Source organism: Echinococcus granulosus, assembly GCF_000524195.1.
Source record: "Echinococcus granulosus chromosome Unknown EG_S00010, whole genome shotgun sequence".
Lineage (NCBI taxonomy): Eukaryota > Metazoa > Platyhelminthes > Cestoda > Cyclophyllidea > Taeniidae > Echinococcus > Echinococcus granulosus.
In genome coordinates this window covers 880026-898757 of record NW_020170390.1, presented here as the reverse complement: position 1 = coordinate 898757, position 18732 = coordinate 880026, and the positions used below count along the sequence as shown (strand labels likewise).

Here is an 18732-nt window from a genome sequence, read left to right as displayed (position 1 = left end):
AATGGTTCTGCAGTCTAAGTAATTTGCCTCAATGTGAATTTCGGGTGTGGGTTACAATGCACTAAAATTCAGTAAAACCGAATAGTCACATGTTCATCAAATGTCATAGGTGTTCGTCAACATGTTCACATGCTCATAAAAGCGAGTTCAGAAAGGTGCGTTTCATACTAGCAAGCATAAGCCTAATCTAGAATTACTTGGGTTAATATGTGTACCGTGATGCCCTCCCACACCAAAAGCACCGGCATGCAGGTGAGTTTTTCTGCCACAGTCTTTTGCTCAATTCCGGATATTCCTGCAGCTAAATATCATATCAGGTGAATCTTGCATATTGCATTTAAGACCTGTAGGTGATTACCAACGATTAGGAGGCAAAAATAACCCAAACACTGTCCCGTTACTATATCTCCCAATTGTTAATGCCGTTAATGATTCTCCGTTTTGGTACAGAAACGAGGACGGCCTTCGATAGAATGAGAGTTATACTGTTTAATGTAGCGTAGTAAAAGTTCCATGGAGGGGAAAGAAGACATACTACTCGTGTTGAATGGAAATGTTAGACGTAGAGCAGGGCTGGGGCTACTGACATAGTCCAGAGGTCAGCCCACCCATCGAAGCTACAATAATGGAGCACCAAAGTGGCTGCTTTACTGTAAGTGCGAGTTAAGCAAGCAGCCAACACACTACGGATCCCCTCTCCTCTTTTGAGCATCGTCTCCAGAGCTGCCCCTGATCGTCAGCTATCACAACGTAATCGCTGCTGTAAGGAAACACCCACGAGCCATCCGTGTCGGTCATCGAATTTTGGCGCAACTGGGGAGACACTTGACCGCACCGTCACTCATTATCCTGGCACTTGCACCATATCTGGGTTTTCGTCCTGAATGCGAAAAGGATGCGGGGACGGAGGTATGTTTTGGCTAGTTGTAGGAACGCTGGCCAAAGAGTAGAGTCAGGTAACAACGCAGGTTTAAAACTTCGTTTCGCTTTGCCAAATTGTTCCCACTTTAGTGTTGCTCAGCCATACCAATGTGGGTTCTATCCAGTTAGTAGAGAAGTGAAGGAGGCGTTGCGTGTTTACTCAGCATATTCATACGGAGATGGTAGGCAGCTGTTTAGGGAAACACGGAATTGGATCAGTTGCCAAAGGTAGACATCATCTCCAGTCCATCAACTATTATGTTCTGTCACCAATTCTCCCACCCACAGCATATGTGTTTCTTTCACCCCACTAAGACACATCGGCCAGCGGTGGAAAGTAGGATAAGTATCCTCTAAGGTGATGTTCACTTCCCACTGCCACCATTGCAGCACTGGGAGAATTCGCCGAAGACGAAAGAAGATATGATGCTCAGTGGGGATGTGATATGTATTGCCGACGTACAGAAGGGATTTGGGCCATCGGTATGGCCTGGAGGTCAGCCCACCCGACGAAGGTACAGCGGCGAAGACCCAAGTTGGCCCTTTACGAAAACGGAGAGTTAAACAAACAAGCGACGAATCAGAATAATGTCTAGTAATTAGTTACTTCGAATGCCCTTGAAAGGCTTAGCTTATTGGATGCTGGAAAACGACGTCAGTTAGGCATAAATGCACCCATGAGACTCACGGTAATACTGTGTACAATTACTAAGGGTATATTGGATTCCAATTCTAGAGGCGAAGTTTGAGCATGAGGTGGCGTCGCTGAAGTCCCTTCTTCCTCAAATAATTCGGCAACTATTGCGCATTCATTTGGAGCAAGTGTCATCTTTCGTTTAGACCGTTGATGGTGAGGTTGAGGGCGGATGTAGAGAGAACGCCACTACGGTCACCTCGATTTGATTTGAATGATGCATTCCTCCAGTTGGCTTTCTACAGACAGATTTACAGCTTAAACTGAACTAGTTTCTTGTAAATTGTATGAGATATATAGCGATGCTGATTTCGACGTCAGCATTGTCCTGTTGGAATTGGACTTGCTCCCAACTAAGCCAAGGAGAAGCGAAATACGTTGTCGACCACATCACTCGTTACGTAAAACGTCATGCTTTACCTTCTGCACGGGACATCAGAGCGGTGAAAAGCATAGAACCGATGTCTCGTGCGAAGTATGTACAGAGCGCGAGAGCACACGGTGGGACATGAACTGTGTGACAGCCTGCGTGGTTGGGTGGTCAAGAGGACGTTGCCTTAAGCAGTAGATTGTATTTGAAGTTCCTCATTCTATCACGTAGTAACCTAGTCGGCTCGGTATAAAGTGACCTTAGCATTAACCATGAGCTGCTGCCAACCTTAGGAGGTCAATGGTGGTTTTTAATATTGTTTGATTCTCCCTTATGTGTGCATTTTGCACGGTCTCACAGCCACTTTCATCTCTTCTTTTGACTTTATTCCTCTTTTTCCCTCTTCTGCAGGTATGCGGGACGACCTGCAAGTGCTGCACTAGCCGCTGGTCACAAGGCCACTTTTCTTGGTTCTACACGATCTTTTTCTCCTCTTATTTGAGGACTCTTTTGAGTCAAAGGAATGATAAATTTACAGCTCCACAACCTATTTGCCAGTGGTATTTCTACTGGTAAATAAATACGTTTACACTAAGGAAACTTATTCGCAAGTGTTAAAACCACAATCAGTTATTAAAGTGCATATGATGAAACCTATACCACAACGACGCAACTTTAACTACGCAGACCACCCAATGCAGCTCTACGTAGGAATGAGACAGTAGCAATTCAATGTATGTTGGTATAAAGATAACTCAACCATTAAATTTTTTCTTAGCAAATATTTTAAAATTAATACCATAAAATAATAGGACAAATGAAAAAAGCAGAATTCGCTTAAGTGGTGTTAGTTATTAAAAGCAGCAGTTAAAACAACTGCCCTAGGATAAAAAATAAAATGCCTATTCAGAGGTAATGCAAGTGATTGTAAACATGCCATCATTATACTGCTTATGAAATATTCGTGAATAGTCTGTAACATGCCATGTTTCCTTGTATCAAGCTGACCACAATAAGGCATTATTTCAGGATTTAATTTTGCGTTAGGACGTCGAAATTTGTTGTGCCACCATTTTTGCGCAGAGAGTGAAACAAATGCACAAGAAGCCCTCTTTGTTAACGCGACTCTGAAGGGGTTAAAATTCTAATGAAGCTGTTCAGCTGTTCGGCGGCGGCGCGTCTTTCGTAAATGGCTGGTCTTGTCACCTAAAAGGGGGGGGGGTTAATGTGGGACCTAGGGCATTTTTCAGCTTTTCATAAGTCTTGTGATGATACTTTTCGATTTGATTGTAAATAACGGGACTTTTACTTATGGTTTACTTTCACTTTCGTGTGTTTTGCTGTAAAAGTTTGTCAGGTGCTGAGATTGCCGATGGTTTTGTGCATATTTTATAATTTTAGCATCACAGGGCATGAGTTAGTCTCAGATTTTGACCTAGAACTGTTTTTATTTGCATTTTGGTAATGTGGATTTTGTCTAGCTTTCTGCTTTTTCCCCTAACTAGAATATCTTTGCTGCATTTATCTAGAACGCTGAAATGGCAAACTTCCCATTGCTTGCCCTCTTGCGCTCTGGAGTTTTTGCCGTTGCTCTGTATTTTTGTCTGATGGGCCTTTTTTCTCACCCAACTGGTCTTGTTCGTGAAATTGACCGTAAGATGCAATTTTCAGTCGGCAAATTCCTCGTTAGCTGTAGTTGTTCCAAAAGTTTCGAGAGTTTCGAACATCATCCTCATGGTGGTAGATGCGTTGCGGTCAAATATGATCTCCTCCAAAAATTATTCCAAAAATTGGCCGAACTTATACGCCATCATTGAAGAAGGTGCGGGCCAGTGTTTCACCGCATATTTGACCTCCCCTAGTGTTACAAGCCCACGAATTAAGGTTTGACGCTTTTCATTTCCCTAACTGATTTCTCGATACAGGCCATGGCAACTGGGAACATCCCTGGATTTATCGATATTCTGTACAATTTGGAAGACTCTAGTGTAGAGCAGCCCTCATGGGTTCAACTCATGGCAGCAAATAATCGACGCCTGGAACTGTATGGTGATGATACATGGCTGAGGCTTTTTCCTGGCGCATTTAAGCGTTCGGATGGAACTACCTCCTTCTACGTCACAGACTTCTTTGAGGTATTTAGGTCTTGGTGTTCATCGTAACTTAATCACTTTCCATTCATCGCAATTTTAGGTGGACGATAATGTCACACGACACCTCGATGGCCGTTTAGCAGCTCTCCATGATTGGGATCTACTGATTTTGCACTATCTCGGACTTGATCACATTGGTCATGTCCAAGGCCCACACGGTGACGCTATGCCAACGAAAATACGAGAAATGGATATAGTTCTTGGAAAAATCGTATCTGTTTTGGTACTGCAAAGTGATTTTCATGTTATTTATTCAAAACAGTTCTCAAACAAATTAGGGTCTCTAAGAGTTGTACAAAGCTAGTTAATTAATCGGCAGCACTATAGTGGTCATGATTGTTATGTAGAATTTCCTCTCAAGACGACTTCATTCTACTGATATGGTTATGTGAGCATAGTTTGTAATTTGGACCTAGAATTCAAGCACGAACGACTGGCTGCTTGTTCTAACCGGTGATCATGGAATGAGCGACCAGGGTAGTCACGGAGGTAGCTCCTTCCCAGAACTGACTACCAGCATGATCCTCATCAGCCCCAAATTTAAGAATCAAAAGACTTCGGTAAGCTGCACTTTCTAAGGATTTATTCTTCCGACCTATTGAATTTTCATATTTCGAAGAAGATATTAACCCCTCTGACATTTCTTCATTCTTAACTAATTTTTTTTTCGGTTGCTCGGTCTTCCAGCAGGTCACGAATTACAAATGTAGTTGTTGAATCAGCAATTTGAATGTTAGAGAATAATGCAAACAATTCTTTTCGCAGATCCACTTTTATTCTTAAACCACATATTAGACAGTCGTGACCACTTTCATAGGTATTTATGAGCTCAACTCTATAATTAAGTCATTGTTATTCGCTTTCTACAATTATAAAAAAAAGTGAACGCTGTGGCTCTAGACTCCATCTAACATGTGTTGTTGATAAGGGGGAGATATCTTGATGATAAGCACCACTGGTAAGGCAGCTAAGTCCAGAGAGTTGGTTCATCTTTTCCGCAGATGTGCACGATTGATGGGGAAGTCTTCGAGGCCAAGTCCGACCAGACGGACCTGGCTACGATGATGGGGCTGTTGACCGGCGTGGGTATTCCGGCTGGCAGCATAGGAGTGCCACCTCTTCGGGTCCTGCAGACATTTTGGCCGCAACCCTTCCATCGCTATGCCATCCTTCTCGAATTGCTTGAACATCTACGCAAGCTCACCAAATGCACTGACGCCGCCTGCGACCACGAATTTTTGACGAGCAGTGATGGTGTGTCACTCCTTGCTTTTTCTCTTGTCTTTGATTGGGCCATCTTTAGAGTGGCCTCCTTGGTTTTCTAACTGAATAAATTTGCTCATATAATATGTTCTGACGGTTCATATTATTGTGGCACTAAAATGCCGTAAGGAGAGTGATGATTATTTCATTATTTTATCACTTATTTTACTAATTTATCTCGTGCAGGATATGCGTCAGTTTAAGGAGTTAAGTCGATGTTCTAATAAATAATCGCTAAACAATTATTTAGTAGTGAACGTACCACATTCATTGGTGGAATTTGTTCCCTTTAGTCGTGAAGCTGGATCAGTTGCATTCGGAAATCTCGTCCTTGGTGCGATTGTGCTCAGCTACGGTGCCACCACATCCAGCATGCGATCGGATGGCTACCGAAATGGAAAAGGTAACAGCACAAGTCGTTAACTTACTCACTGCTTTCCAACGAAGGACCCTTCTCCACACAAACAACAAGATCGCCGGTGGTTTGGTGGGCTTCATCTGCCTTGTGATGGCAGCCGTAAGCTAGAATACCTAACCCCTATCTTCACATCCACAACTGCTTTTTATCTTTGTACTTCTTCCCATTAGATCTCCTTATCTTTTTTGGTACCCGGCATCCGAGATATTTTGAATTGGGAGGAACACTCTTCTCTAAAGGTACTTAACTCTTAGACAAAGTTCTTTGCATCACAAGTTGCGAATTTCATTTGTGTTTTATCTGATGCATTTTAAATAAGCCGAGCCACCGACAGCGAGCTCTGGCATACACCTTATTGGCGGTCAATTCCCTCCTTGCTCTCCTGCTCCACTTGTTCTCCCTTACGGCGAGCAGTTTGATAGAAGAGGAGCACCAGACCTGGTACTTTCTTGCCACCACCAACTGCTTCGCCCTCCTCCTCGTGTTGGCTCTCTCGGTCCGTGATGGTGGCAGCAGTTGCAGCAGTATCATCTGCGTCACATTTGTTCTCTGCCTCGACCGTTTTCTATTGAAATTGCTCAATCAGACTGGAGATAAGTGGCTTCACTTGCCGGATCTTACCGACTGGTTGTAAGCACTTGCTCCTTTTTTTGGAAAGTATGCAGTCTTTTTAAAGTATCTCTTTGAAATGACTTAAGGACGCGTAGTAGTGTGCAGCTTAATTTAAATGCCGCATAGTTTTAGCTGAAAATGATGTGTGTGTGTGTGGCTTTTGCTCTTGTCGTTGCAGAGAGGAGCACTCGTTGTTCCTATGGATGGCGCAGTCGTTGGCCTGGACTGGGATCCTGCTCACACGTGGACTCCTTGCTTTGTTCACGGGGCGATTCTCCAGGCTTCATTTGCGCACCATGCTGAGTCTCATTGTGGTCGCTCTTACCCAGCTGGTCTATCGCATTGCAGTCCACGCTGCAGAACCGAACCGAATGCACCTTTCCTCTTCCTCGTAAGTTTGGACTTGCCCCTATTTACTCATGTTACGATTTAGGAGGCCTATATCGAAGCACACTACAGTCGAAATGCACATAGGAAAGTTAAAACGCGCTACTTAATATTTATCGTCAAAATCTTCGCTTTGCTCACTTTTAACCTCTTTTTCCACTAAAGTACTCCAGTTGACATTTTTCAAACCCTCGGAAACACGTCTTGGAGACGCTTTTGTAAGTCAACTTATATTTCACAGTAATGCCAAAAGACACCATGTGATCAAGGCTGCCTATTGTTATTATCAAGTCAACAGACTGCGTATAGCTACATGTTTAGTTTTATTACACTATTGATCTAAAAGTCCATCCACTAGACGTAGACCATAAAGTACTATGTATAAGGCGTGATATGGTCAAAATGCACATCGAACAGCTTAATGAAAGGCATTGTCTGATCTCATCCCCCCTAAAGTTCATGCTATACGCCCCATCACTTTCTTATCACCTTGACCTTTCTCTCCAGTCTTCGCATATCATAGAGTCATGCCTTTTGGATGTTTTTATGATATTACCTTGTGACCTGCAGTGACTGAAAGTGGTGTAAGCTTTACAAAATAAAAGTTGTATGATGTGACTGTAGACAAATATCGTGCTCGTAACAGTTTTCTCTGAGTATCTCGCAGGACCCATGTAGACCCCAAAATGTATGCTATGAACGGTATAAGTAAAACTTTGCTGGCGGTTCAGTTGGTTGGACGTAATAAGTTTGTAAAAATTGCTTCTTTGATAGCAGTATAACGTTATCAAAATTATATGGGCAAAACTCCGTTCATGAGATGATGGTGGGCCGGATGGCGGTACAGAATGGGACATGCAGACTACTTTTATATGATATTAATACCGATTCCGCTTCATTTAACCGATATCAAAGCATTTTTGAGGTATCGAGGAAAAGTTTCACAGAAACCACTTTCAACGAGGGGATGAAATACTCGAAACCTTTCCGCTCATTTGTGATCATATTGGAGTGCAAAGGTACGCTTGAAGCAAATTTCGCCAATCGTGTTAAAAAGGTTGACTTCTAATCTGCGTTGATATGTTAGCTTAATTCGTTCGTTTATGGCGTTGAAATTTTCTGCCTGTTCTTTGCCTTTAGATGGACCTCCTTGCTGCTACCAGCTCGCCTTGCCTTCTTAGCGTTAGCTGCCGATTTGGCCGTCTGTCTGTGGTTCTCCTTCCGTCTCGTCGCCTGGTCGAATGATCTCAGGACATCGTCGCCCCTCCTTAGCACCACGTCGTGCGAGGGATGGGAATTGCCTAGTCCCGTTCATACCCTTGCTCTACTTGCGTGCCTCCTGGGTCGCACCACCAGCGTCCTCCTCTGGACTGGCGTCATGATCAAGGAGATTCTATTAGCTCGAGTCTTTCACACCGAATTTGCCGCCCTGGGCTCCTCTTCCCCACAAGCCCGCTCCAAACTGATATACTTTATCGTTATGCTCTATTGGATGGAGGGATGGGCCACTTTCTTTCAACAAGTAAGAAGGCGACATTACTGCTGACTTCGATTAATCCTCTTTTTTTTGCTGCTTGGTGGTTCATGTTTCTTCTTTTTTATTAGGGTAATTCCAACAAGTTTTCCACAGTTGATATGGCAGCGGGATACGTTGGACTCTCAGGCCATTCACACATCCTGTCGACAATAATGGTTTTGTTTTATACATACGCAGGGCCGCTGTTTTGGCAGCTCTCCCTCTACTTTAGATATATACTCAACTATGGTATCAATAAGCGAGTGCTGGGAAGCGAGACGCGGAGATCGCATGTGAGAAACAGTGTTGTCACTTTTTCCCTGGGATTTTTAACTTTAGCCACCACCGTCTCTGCTGTCGTGTGCCTCTTCTTTCATTCACATTTATTCATTTGGTCGGTGTTCGCTCCCAAGCTATTCTTCATGGCTGCCTACTGCTGTGTTTCCATTCCAGTCTACATACTTATGCTTGCTTTTTGAGCATCTTTTTCCAAGTTGTAGGAAATGTAACATCTTTACGGTCTTTCACTGTTTGCTCTATTTTAAAGTAAATTGGGGTTGACACTTTTAGCCAGCAACAGCGATCTTAAGAATGTTTGATTTGTGTAGAATACTTATTGAGCAGGACATTTCTGGAGAAGATTTCGTGACAAAAGCTCTTAAAACATGATATGGGGTGATCAATTGGGACGGTGGGATGGGATGCCAAGAAATTGACGTAGATAGGAGCCGCGGATACGGTATGGCAGGCTACATCCAGCACTCATCGTGAGAGCTGTCGTGGACATCCAGTCCTGATCTTTCCTCAAACTCTCAAGACAAGAACATAATATTATGGTCTGAATATAAGTTGCAGGTAGTGAGTTAAAGTAGGTAACTTGATCAGTTTGGAAGTAGCTAACTGCGAGCGCTCTAAAGTCAAGTGGCCGCAACTTTTATGTGGCAAACAGCTGATTCAAGCATTACGTTGTATTCTTCGTAAGCCGTTCTCGTTGATCGAATGTTTTGAAACCGGAGGCCTAAGGGAGGTGGGATGGATGCTTTACGCTGCAAATTGACAAGAGAGCAGCCGTGTTTCATGATCTAGGTACAGGGTTGATCTCTTCATCCACTACCTGGGCTCTAAACTAAGATAAATTACTAATGTTAGAACATTTTATTTTCGAATAGAAGGCATAGAGTTTTGAAAATGCTTCATTGTTAGTTATTAAACATGCAGATTATTGTTGAATTTTAGTTGTATATTGAATTCCTTAAATCATAAAAAATTAGTTACATCAACCGCATTAACTTATCAATAAAGTTTGATGGATAAAACTGGTAGTATTTTTGCTTTTATTGGCCTAAAGTCAACCAAAATCGCAATTAAATTTGCTACAAATTGAAGGTCAATAGTCTTTTTCAAGGTAGGACTTTGAAATTCTGATTGGGTGATTTTGTCTTGGAGACAGGGCACTGACGACGATCTATTGGACCAATTAGCTCAAAAATTTCGCTTATTTAGTGGTCCCGATTTTCGGTTTGTCTCATTTGAAATTTACCGTATGTCTCTTGGTACATACCCTGCTTTTTAAGGATTGTAGCACATTTGCACTTGTTATCTTTGATTCTTTTATAACCATATGTTCAGAGGACTCGTGGGAAATCTGGGTTCTCCTGAATGTTATAAGGTTACAATTTTGTTTCTCTTATAAATCGCCCTTGTTAGTGTATATTCTTTTCTGCTCTGGCTTAAGTGAGAGCTCAGCTAAAAACTTCTGGTTGGGAATGTAGACTTGGATAACCCATGATATTTTTTTTCGCATGTTTTGAGCAAATAGACCAGCGATCATATGCATCATTACAAAAAGCCGACTTTGCTCATTCCATGCAATTCTTATGTGGTTTTCCCATGGTGCTTATACTGTGACCAGTTAAATAATAGGCAATACTTAATTTTCCCTCGTTCGGTATGTGAATTTCTCTATAATATTTTCGACAAACTATTTTATGAGCTCCTTAAATTTTCAGTTCTCCAAGTGCAGAGATGCCTCCTGTGAATAATGGTAGCAGCACCACCTGTCTGTATGAAATTTTGGGAATAGATCGTAGGGCAAGCGAGACTGACATCAGGAAGGCTTATCGTCGTCTTGCGCTCAAGTGGCATCCCGACAAAAACTGCGAGACGAATAAGGAAGAGGCAGAGAAGCGTTTCAAAGAGATAAGCGCGGCCTACGAGATACTCTCCGACGCAGAAAAGCGTCGTATCTACGACAAGTATGGACTGGCTGGTCTACGTGGCACTTCCTCTCGTCCTGAAACGAGACCTCGCTCTGCCACACGTTCTTCTGCGCGTCGCTCTGCCTTCTCCTTCTTCGACGGCGATGACTTCTTTAACTTTGTTTTTCGGGACCCCGAGGAGATATTCCGCGAATTTTTCTCTGAACACGTTAACATGATGAATAGCTTCATGGAGCCATTTGCCACTAATACGGCCAATGTTCGTCGGACAGAGTCGGGTCGTATGGGGGCAAACTCAACCACGCGTTACTCCCACCCCGTGCGCCGATCGAAAACACATCTGCCTGACCGGAAGGGGCCTCATGTTTTCTTTATGTCCACCTCTGGGAGCACGATCTCGCCTAAAGATGGCCTTTCTCAGAGCTTTACTTTCTTCTCCTCTTCCCCCAACGTCACCGCAACCGTTCACCAGGGTGGATCGAAATTGACTTTCGGTGGTGGCAGTAGTGCTGCACCCGTCAAGGGCACTTTTCGGTCGACCTCCACGAAATTCCTTGATGGAAAATGCGTTACCACACGTCGTGTCATTCAGGACGGTGTAGAGACGGTCACAGTGGAGGAGGACGGAGTTGTCAAATCAAAGACAGTGAATGGACAACGGGTGGCCATAATGAGCGCGTGACGCGTTGATGCCTTTTATTTTTTTATGTTGAGGTTTTTCTCATGCTGACGATCTCAGAGACCTGCTACACTCTCCGTCGAACTTTTTCCCTCATCTATAAATATTTTCATTTTCTGTTCCGTTTTTAAATTTACTCTCTACTGTCTTTCTCTTTTTTCCACTGCAAGCACTGCGATTTATTTCATGTCTGCACCCAATGCTAAGACTCACTCTCACTGATTATATTGTAATAAATTGATTAATTGGAGTGATTGATTTCGAAGTGAGTTTGCATAATTTTTTTTTGACTACCCGAAGGCCCACTTTGACGATTTCCACTGTGAATTAAAAATTAGGATTTGGAAGGTTTTGACTTGAGGTTGGGTCGTCGCTTATCTGAAGGCAAACTTATTGCCTTTGATGTTGTGTTTTTTTGGGAAATTCAAAGGTCTTAATTTTTCCTAGCGGAGCAGTCATGGTTGCTTTGAATGACATTTAGTACATTTGCAGTATCCATGATGAAATCTCCCGTTATTCATTAAGAAAGGTCTCCCTGAGACGGTGGAAAGGGCGGGGGAAGTTTAAATCACCGTTGAACACTGTGCTGGTCATCAATATTGCACTCAGATTTATGCTATTCCATTTATGGCATCCAGAGAATTTCTGCATCTTACTTGATACCTCAGAACGCCATTTCAACAACAAGATACCAAACATCTTTTGCCTGCTCTCCTAGCAACGCGAGTTATACGCAGTTCCAACCAGGAGACCTTCAAAACGTGAAGCGTACAGTGGAGAGGGTAGTGAGTTCCCAAGGCGATTTCACTCTAATTGGTCGCTTGTTCAGAACCACCGACTGGTAGGCATCCACTACTTGTGTGTTGACGGTTAGTGGTTTAATTTGATTCTCCCAAATGTAGTCCTGCATTTACAGCGCAGGTAATTGACACTTCGTAAGTACTCCCTATGCCTGAATGCGGTAGTCTTTTAATGGTTCTCTACGAAAAAAATTCGAATAGGATACAAGGACTTCGAAAGCCACCCACATCCCATCGTACATCCTTTCAGAAAAAGCAGGTGGCCTCACCCTTGTGTTTGCACAAATTGTGAGAGGAATGTGGCAGACAAAAGGGCGGCAGTTCCGTTCGATTCGCTGAGACTGCCTTTTCTCCCATGCTTTGCATTATTGAATGAATTATGAAAACGAATTTCAGAAAGAATCAACCTAAGCCCTGCAGAAAATAAGTGAATTTGCTGGGTGCAATGAGAGCGACTAATCGTCGATAGACCATTAGAGGCACCTTCAAGCCTCAAGTGTATGGTGCATTTTGATGTGCCGCCTGTGCGTCACCAATAATGAAGGCTGGGTTGAAATTCCTGTTTACGGGGCTATCAGAGGAATTTTAGTGTCCAACATCTGAATATCAGACTAGTGCACGGTCATTATTAAGGGTTATAGTTCTCTCTTTGCTAGCATGGTGCCCCGTATGTTGCAAGAGTGTTTTACCAGCGGATGATTCTCTAGTTAATAATGATGGTTAAAGGTTTCTTGCCTTCATCTAAGGCATACCGTGCGAAAACGTAGCCTTAGGCGTACTATCTCCACCAAAATAAGGAGTAAAAGGGCAGAGTAAGTCTTAAAGTCTTCGGATACTCTGTCACGAGAGTGTGCACAAAGCGGACCGCCTGCACCGACACTTTTGTTACTACGAGTGGGCACAGCACCGTGAACCATTTAAGCTGTTTAAGGCAGCCTTCGACTTGTGCCTACCCGTGTGGCTAGCACTTGATGCGTCAGAAAGGTGCCTTTTGCCTGATTGGTTCCACAAAAATCGTCCTCTTAGGAATTAAAGAGGTAGCGTAAGTATTTTTCCACCCGTGCAGTCACTGGCAGCAGTCAAGGGGAATGGCGTTGCACGCTCCCTTAATGGCATTGCGTGAAATGTCAGGCATGTGAGCATCAGAACTAGCAGCGGTAGAATTGCATTATGAAAGGTAATAAATTAAGCCTGCACAATTCGGAATTGTTCAAGCTAACCTTGTTCTTGTGTCTGAATTTAAATTCCATCAGTTTGGATGCTTTTGCGCTCGAATCGCCGAGGTGCATCAAATATGCAATGGAAGTATTTTTGGAAAACTCATTAATAACTGCTTATTAATTCGATAGTTACTTCAAAGCCATTCAGAGTTTTTTATTGGTACTAATTACATTCACTTCATTGCTAGTGCTCGAGTTGCTGCTAGTAGGTCTCATGAGGCAAACAAGTTTGGAGGCAGCTTTGTTATGCGTGCACAGAAGGGTTGGGAGCTAAAAACGTGGGTGGAGTGGTCAGAGCTCCCTGTAACTAGCGGAAAGCCGAAAGGAAACCGGTTAAACGAACGCCGTTGCCACACAAGTTAGTTTTACACTAGCTCTTAAATTATGACGTCGTCAGCCTTCACCCACCCAGCAGCATTGACAGTGGAAGACTGCGGAGGTAAGTAGTGCAAAAGGTGTTCCAGGTGGACTTTACAGGCGCCAACCTTTACGCACTTTGTCTTTCGCATGTGTCAGAAATATTTCAACTAGTGCTTTGTGGGCGTGACCCAAAACAAAAGGATGCAGTCATGTCGCATGTTTGTGCAGAAAAGTTCACTCTTACGCATTCGCATACCCTACTTTGTAATTTTAACTAATGAGCTCAAAAAACAAAAAGTTTTTTTTTGAATGTACCAAATTGTCTACTCTCTACCGCAGCACTTTTAATACAAGTGGGAAAGTCTACGGCTAGCCTGCCGGGAATTCCTTTACTAGATCAAGCGTTCAGGATACGGAAGTGCCTTGCAAAGCTGTGCCGTGTTTTGCTTATTTCAGAAATTCTTTGTGTGATTGAAAAAGATCCAGCGGTCTTTTAACTCAAAGCAACACTTTTTGTAGGTGAAATGCCTCTTCATTGATCCAATTGTGGAGCTTGTTACTGTGCGCCAGGTTAGAGGTGTGATTTATGGGAGGTTTTTTTATTTGCTGTGAATTTTTAGCGTGTGGAAGACCAAGAACCCGCTACTAGCTTGCGAAATTTGCCAAACAAAGAGCATCGTACATTCTTTGTACGAGACGAAGGTTAACTGCGATGATGGTCCACACCCGCGTGTACGTTTGAAACCTGTGAAGAACTTACACTGAAGTTAAACAGAAGTATTTAAAAAATTGAAGGAATTGTTAGTTTTATCTCACACAACCATAAATGATTAGGATTTTTGGTGAAATGGTACAACATTATTTGATGTACCAAATGGGTCTGATAAGTCCAGTGCAATGTATCTTCAGTACTTTATACCATTACAGAAAACAATAATGTCGTGGTAACGGTTATTTTTTTACAGTAGGTAGGTGGATAGTATTTCTCCTTTATCTTGCTACCAAAAATGGGATATTACTTCAGCATATTTCATGCAAAATTTGGCAAATCTCCAAGTTCCTTATGCTGACTACCACATTTTATTATTGTACAAAAAATTCCATCTTTGAACAATGGCAGTAAATAAAATCCTATTTTCAGTAACACCATCGCCAAGGCAAAAAACGCCCTCTGATGGAGATAGCCGAATGAATCAACCACATTTTTTTAAAAAAAACGTTTCTGCGCACTTTCCGGTCATATGTCATAAACATCCGTGTTTTTACATCCTTTCCTTACAACGGACATGCATGATACTGCTGAAGGTGTGTACGTGGAACGCAGCAGGTGCGTTCGGGTCAGGCGCCAAAACGGGAGCTTTTGGATTCGTTCTCGCAGGGAACTCGCATGATGAGGACCGCATGCGCACAACCTCTGCCCACTTGAGCTGAGCGGACGCCATATTTGCTACCTACATAAAACAATTGTTCCCTTTTTGCATATTATTCTTTCCATGCACAAGTACTCATAATTAGGTGTCGTTTAGCCTAACCCCGAGTTGCGGTTTTTGTAGAGGCATAGCGGACGAAATTTATGCTGTGGAATCCAGGGCGATACAAGGAGACCCCCGGAGTTGTGCTATTACAACTCTGGCAAAGATATTCTTTTTACAAAAAATACACATTTGGAAAAGAAAGTTGAGAGTTTCCCTAAGTAAGTACTTGAATTATCCTCGTTAATGTTGCATAGGTTTAAGCAAGAGTATTGTGCGTCTCGCGCATGCGTCTTCGATGAAACCTTGGCGACGTCACTAAGTGCTTTGGTGTTGAGTCATAGCGGACGTAGATGATGGCAGTGAGTCGGTTGAGACAGAGCCGCATTTCAAAAACTTTCGGAGGGTCAAATTCTCAAAAGGTCACCGCTAACTGTTAAGCGAAACGCAGGCCAAACTACCACACTGAAAAGCTCCGGTCTTTAATGGTGTGCTAATGACTGTGTGCGTACTCGGTGTGTGTGTGTGATTAAAAGAAAGCCTGAGGTTTGTGGGTCAAAAGGGGCTGGAAAGGTCCTGTGCAAAATGTCAATATGATTCACTCACTAATACCAATGCTTGAGGCATGAACTCACGGTGGACCGTCATTTGAGAAATGAGAATGGACAAAGTGCGATTTACTAACAACAGCATCAGCAAAATGACTAGCTAAGCAGCAGTTCACTTCCACTAGGCTAATTGAGAAGCATTGGGTCATTAAAAATGGTCAAATTTTAGAATGCATGATGGTAGAGGCTTTAAAGTTTTCCGTTACTTTTCCCAACTGAGGGCTGCTGACAATGCATCTCACGGCTCCCCTTTTGTACTTGTCTCTTCACGCCTCACCTAAAGTCACAACATCCCATCATTTATAAAAGTACAAAAAATAATTGGTAAAGAACACTTTGCCTGGGTTTTTCAAGTTTTGCTAAGACAGCATACGTCATCACCCAGATTTGGGACCACCCGACTTAAAAGTTCACAATTCAGTGCGACAATGTGAGCTGACAATGCTTCATTATGAAAGTACATAAGGATTTTTTTCAAGATACATCCTTAAATTTTTTTTAAAAACGTAGTAGTGGTAGTGACGACTGTTGGCAATTACATTATGGCCCTTAAGCAGAAGTTAAAGGAGTCCAAACTATTTGGAATTATGAAAATTAAATGTAATTGCTGAGACCCAGTCACAGAAGGCTTTTTTGCAACATTAAATTTGCTCCGTTTTTAGTATGAATTCTGTACTATTATACGCTTACAAATAATTCTTGATTCACATTGCAATTCGTGAAGAATAAAATTATGATGACCTCTGTGGGAAATTTTACGGTGTTTTGGAAATCAATCCATGTCAATTACAAAAAAACGAGTAAAGCTTAACTGAAATTATGCATGCTGAAACTGTGGAAGGTTAATTCCTCACGATGTTGGGTGGCCATGTTGAAAGCTCCGCGCTCAGTCATTGGAAGTGTGGGACTTTGACAAGCCAAAGCTCCCAGTGCGCTTATTTGAGCTGTAAATTTCTTGTACTCCCTACCACATCCTTCTGGACATGCATTACTTCACGGGGTTTCGCAATCACCTCACGGCGTTAAACTCGAGCATTTCCCTAGCCAGCACAAAAATTTGATGTGGGCCTCTGAACACCTTATCACAGGTGGATTGTTGTACGGAAACCTAGGTAACCAGAGAAAATACATTTTGCAGGCAGAACAGTACTGAATTAGAGGACAAGAAAAAACGATGACACAATTGAAGTTCTTGTTTTAGACTGGCATAGGCATCACTAAAGAAGCTCGAAGGTGAAAAAAACATGAGCCGTACTAACTCAAGCACCAATCACATCTGCCAAACTTACTTAAAAGGCACTGAATGATCCTGAAAAATGATACCATAATCTCTAGCCTGAAACCGAATTTTAGACGTTGATACTTAACTTTATATATTGTGTTTAATCCTCTGGATTGTATTCTACCCTATTTGAATGAAATCAAAAGAATTTGCTTTAATAGCCCAGTAAAGAGAGTGAATTAATGATATTGCTAACTAATTCTTGGAAAAAGATTTTTCGCGTACTGCATCTTCTCAAATGGCAAATTGGAATTATCTCTACATAAAATATTAAGATATTAAGTGTTTGGGGTAAAATCCGATTTGTAACCAAGGCACACACTTATGAGGTATACGGCACAGGTGAAAAGCGCGGTTTTGGGTAGAGCCGGATTCAGCAACTTCTTGTATATTTTAGGGATGCGCAATCCACATACGCCTGCTCAATTTCAATGTACGGGGTAGATTTGCTTTGTTCCCACTACAATTTATCCTGCTCCTTACCACTTTCCTCCCGTTCGGAACCCTCATCTCACAAACTATCGCTTAAACAGGATAGATTTGATTCAAACCTGTCCGCTTCATAAACCGAGTTTAACTCGTTTTCAATGCCGAAGCAGCATTACACAAAAGAGTTGGTGGACGGCACTTGGAGAAAACGCAATTGTAGAACAAATTGGCACCTGGAAATGGCTCGGACGATTGGATTTGAGTGACAAATCACTCACAAGTAGATGTGTGACGTTCAGAAAGGCAGGGAATGACATATTCCAGTTGGTTGAGGTGATGTGAGATTGAGGCGTCGAGAAGGTGGACTCTTGCATCATGCAAGTGATGCGGCTGTTGGATTACACCTACACAAACGGGGAGGCTGAAGTTATGGAGAACTCTAAGTGAACTGGTCCTGCATGTCATACGTTAACAGACAATAACAAGCCTTGCGGACTATCAATGTGCATTTCACCTCCGCCACATAAGTTGTGAAGACGCGCCGTTCATCTCGCATTGTTCGCTCGCTGATTTACTGACTGATTCGAGGTTAGGAATGGCTTGTGTACTCCAGCCTTCATTGGGCGAACAAACATCACTGTCTATATCCCGACGACCCACTCACCATCCTACCTCACACTCCACTGTCCCACCCTGCCCCACGTTGCCCTGCCTTGACCTGCCCTGCCACAATTCACCCCACCTCACACCTCCAAGGCAGCCGCCACTCCACCTCCGGGAGACTGCAACTGTGTGTGGCTGTGTGCGTGGTCGACTGCAGATGTAACTGATGGCTGTGAATTGTGCACTCGCTGGCACTGACTGGTAAACAACTGCGGCTGCGATCCATCCACTCGACTCAATGCTGTGCAACTCAAGGTGTGCAAGAAAGGCTTCATCGTTGGAAGTGTTTGGTAGGCAGCACTGGTGATCTGGTGGGAGGGAAGTCCGACTCTTAGCAACATGAGGAGACACCACACACCAACACAACAGTCCGTACCTGACACCGCAAAACTTGCCTGTGGGACGATTTGCACTTTATGTGGGTGTGATATGGGATGTGGTGAGAGGGGAGAGAGACACTGCTGCATTTCCACCCTCCACATTTGCCTGATGTAACAATCCTTCTCCAGGTGACGACGTTTGGCGCTGCACAGTGCCATGTGGAGTGGGCAGTTTGGTTGCAAGATTGGGGTGGGCATGGAGATAGCAGGGGCTAGTTCTCTTGTTTCTATAACCAAAACGTATTGCAAAAGTGGAGCTGGAAGCAGGATTGCAGACTAGACTATT

The 18732-nt window shown here is 43.0% G+C and overlaps 3 protein-coding genes across 3 annotated transcripts; 2 read left to right on the top strand and 1 right to left on the bottom strand. All coding sequences in view use genetic code 11, as the record gives it.

Annotated features, from left to right (window-relative positions):
- Positions 1 to 3913: 3913 nt before the first annotated feature.
- On the top strand, positions 3914 to 8813 carry EGR_02305 (GPI ethanolamine phosphate transferase 2; the record flags this gene model as incomplete). The annotated part of the gene is made up of 10 exons (XM_024491554.1): positions 3914 to 4120; positions 4179 to 4361; positions 4555 to 4698; positions 5140 to 5392; positions 5695 to 5918; positions 5990 to 6058; positions 6139 to 6449; positions 6610 to 6822; positions 7959 to 8340; positions 8424 to 8813. 10 exons carry the CDS (start codon positions 3914 to 3916, stop codon positions 8811 to 8813), a joined length of 2376 nt encoding a protein of 791 aa, XP_024354060.1.
- A 1546-nt stretch (positions 8814 to 10359) lies between these two features.
- On the top strand, positions 10360 to 11235 carry EGR_02304 (DnaJ subfamily B member; the record flags this gene model as incomplete). Its single annotated transcript, XM_024491553.1, has 1 exon — positions 10360 to 11235. One exon carries the CDS (start codon positions 10360 to 10362, stop codon positions 11233 to 11235), a length of 876 nt encoding a protein of 291 aa, XP_024354059.1.
- Positions 11236 to 18146: 6911 nt separating this feature from the next.
- On the bottom strand, positions 18147 to 18605 carry EGR_02303 (hypothetical protein; the record flags this gene model as incomplete). The annotated part of the gene is made up of 1 exon (XM_024491552.1): positions 18147 to 18605. The coding sequence occupies one exon, from the start codon at positions 18603 to 18605 to the stop codon at positions 18147 to 18149; it is 459 nt and encodes a 152-aa protein (XP_024354058.1).
- Between the last annotated feature and the right edge of the window lie 127 nt (positions 18606 to 18732).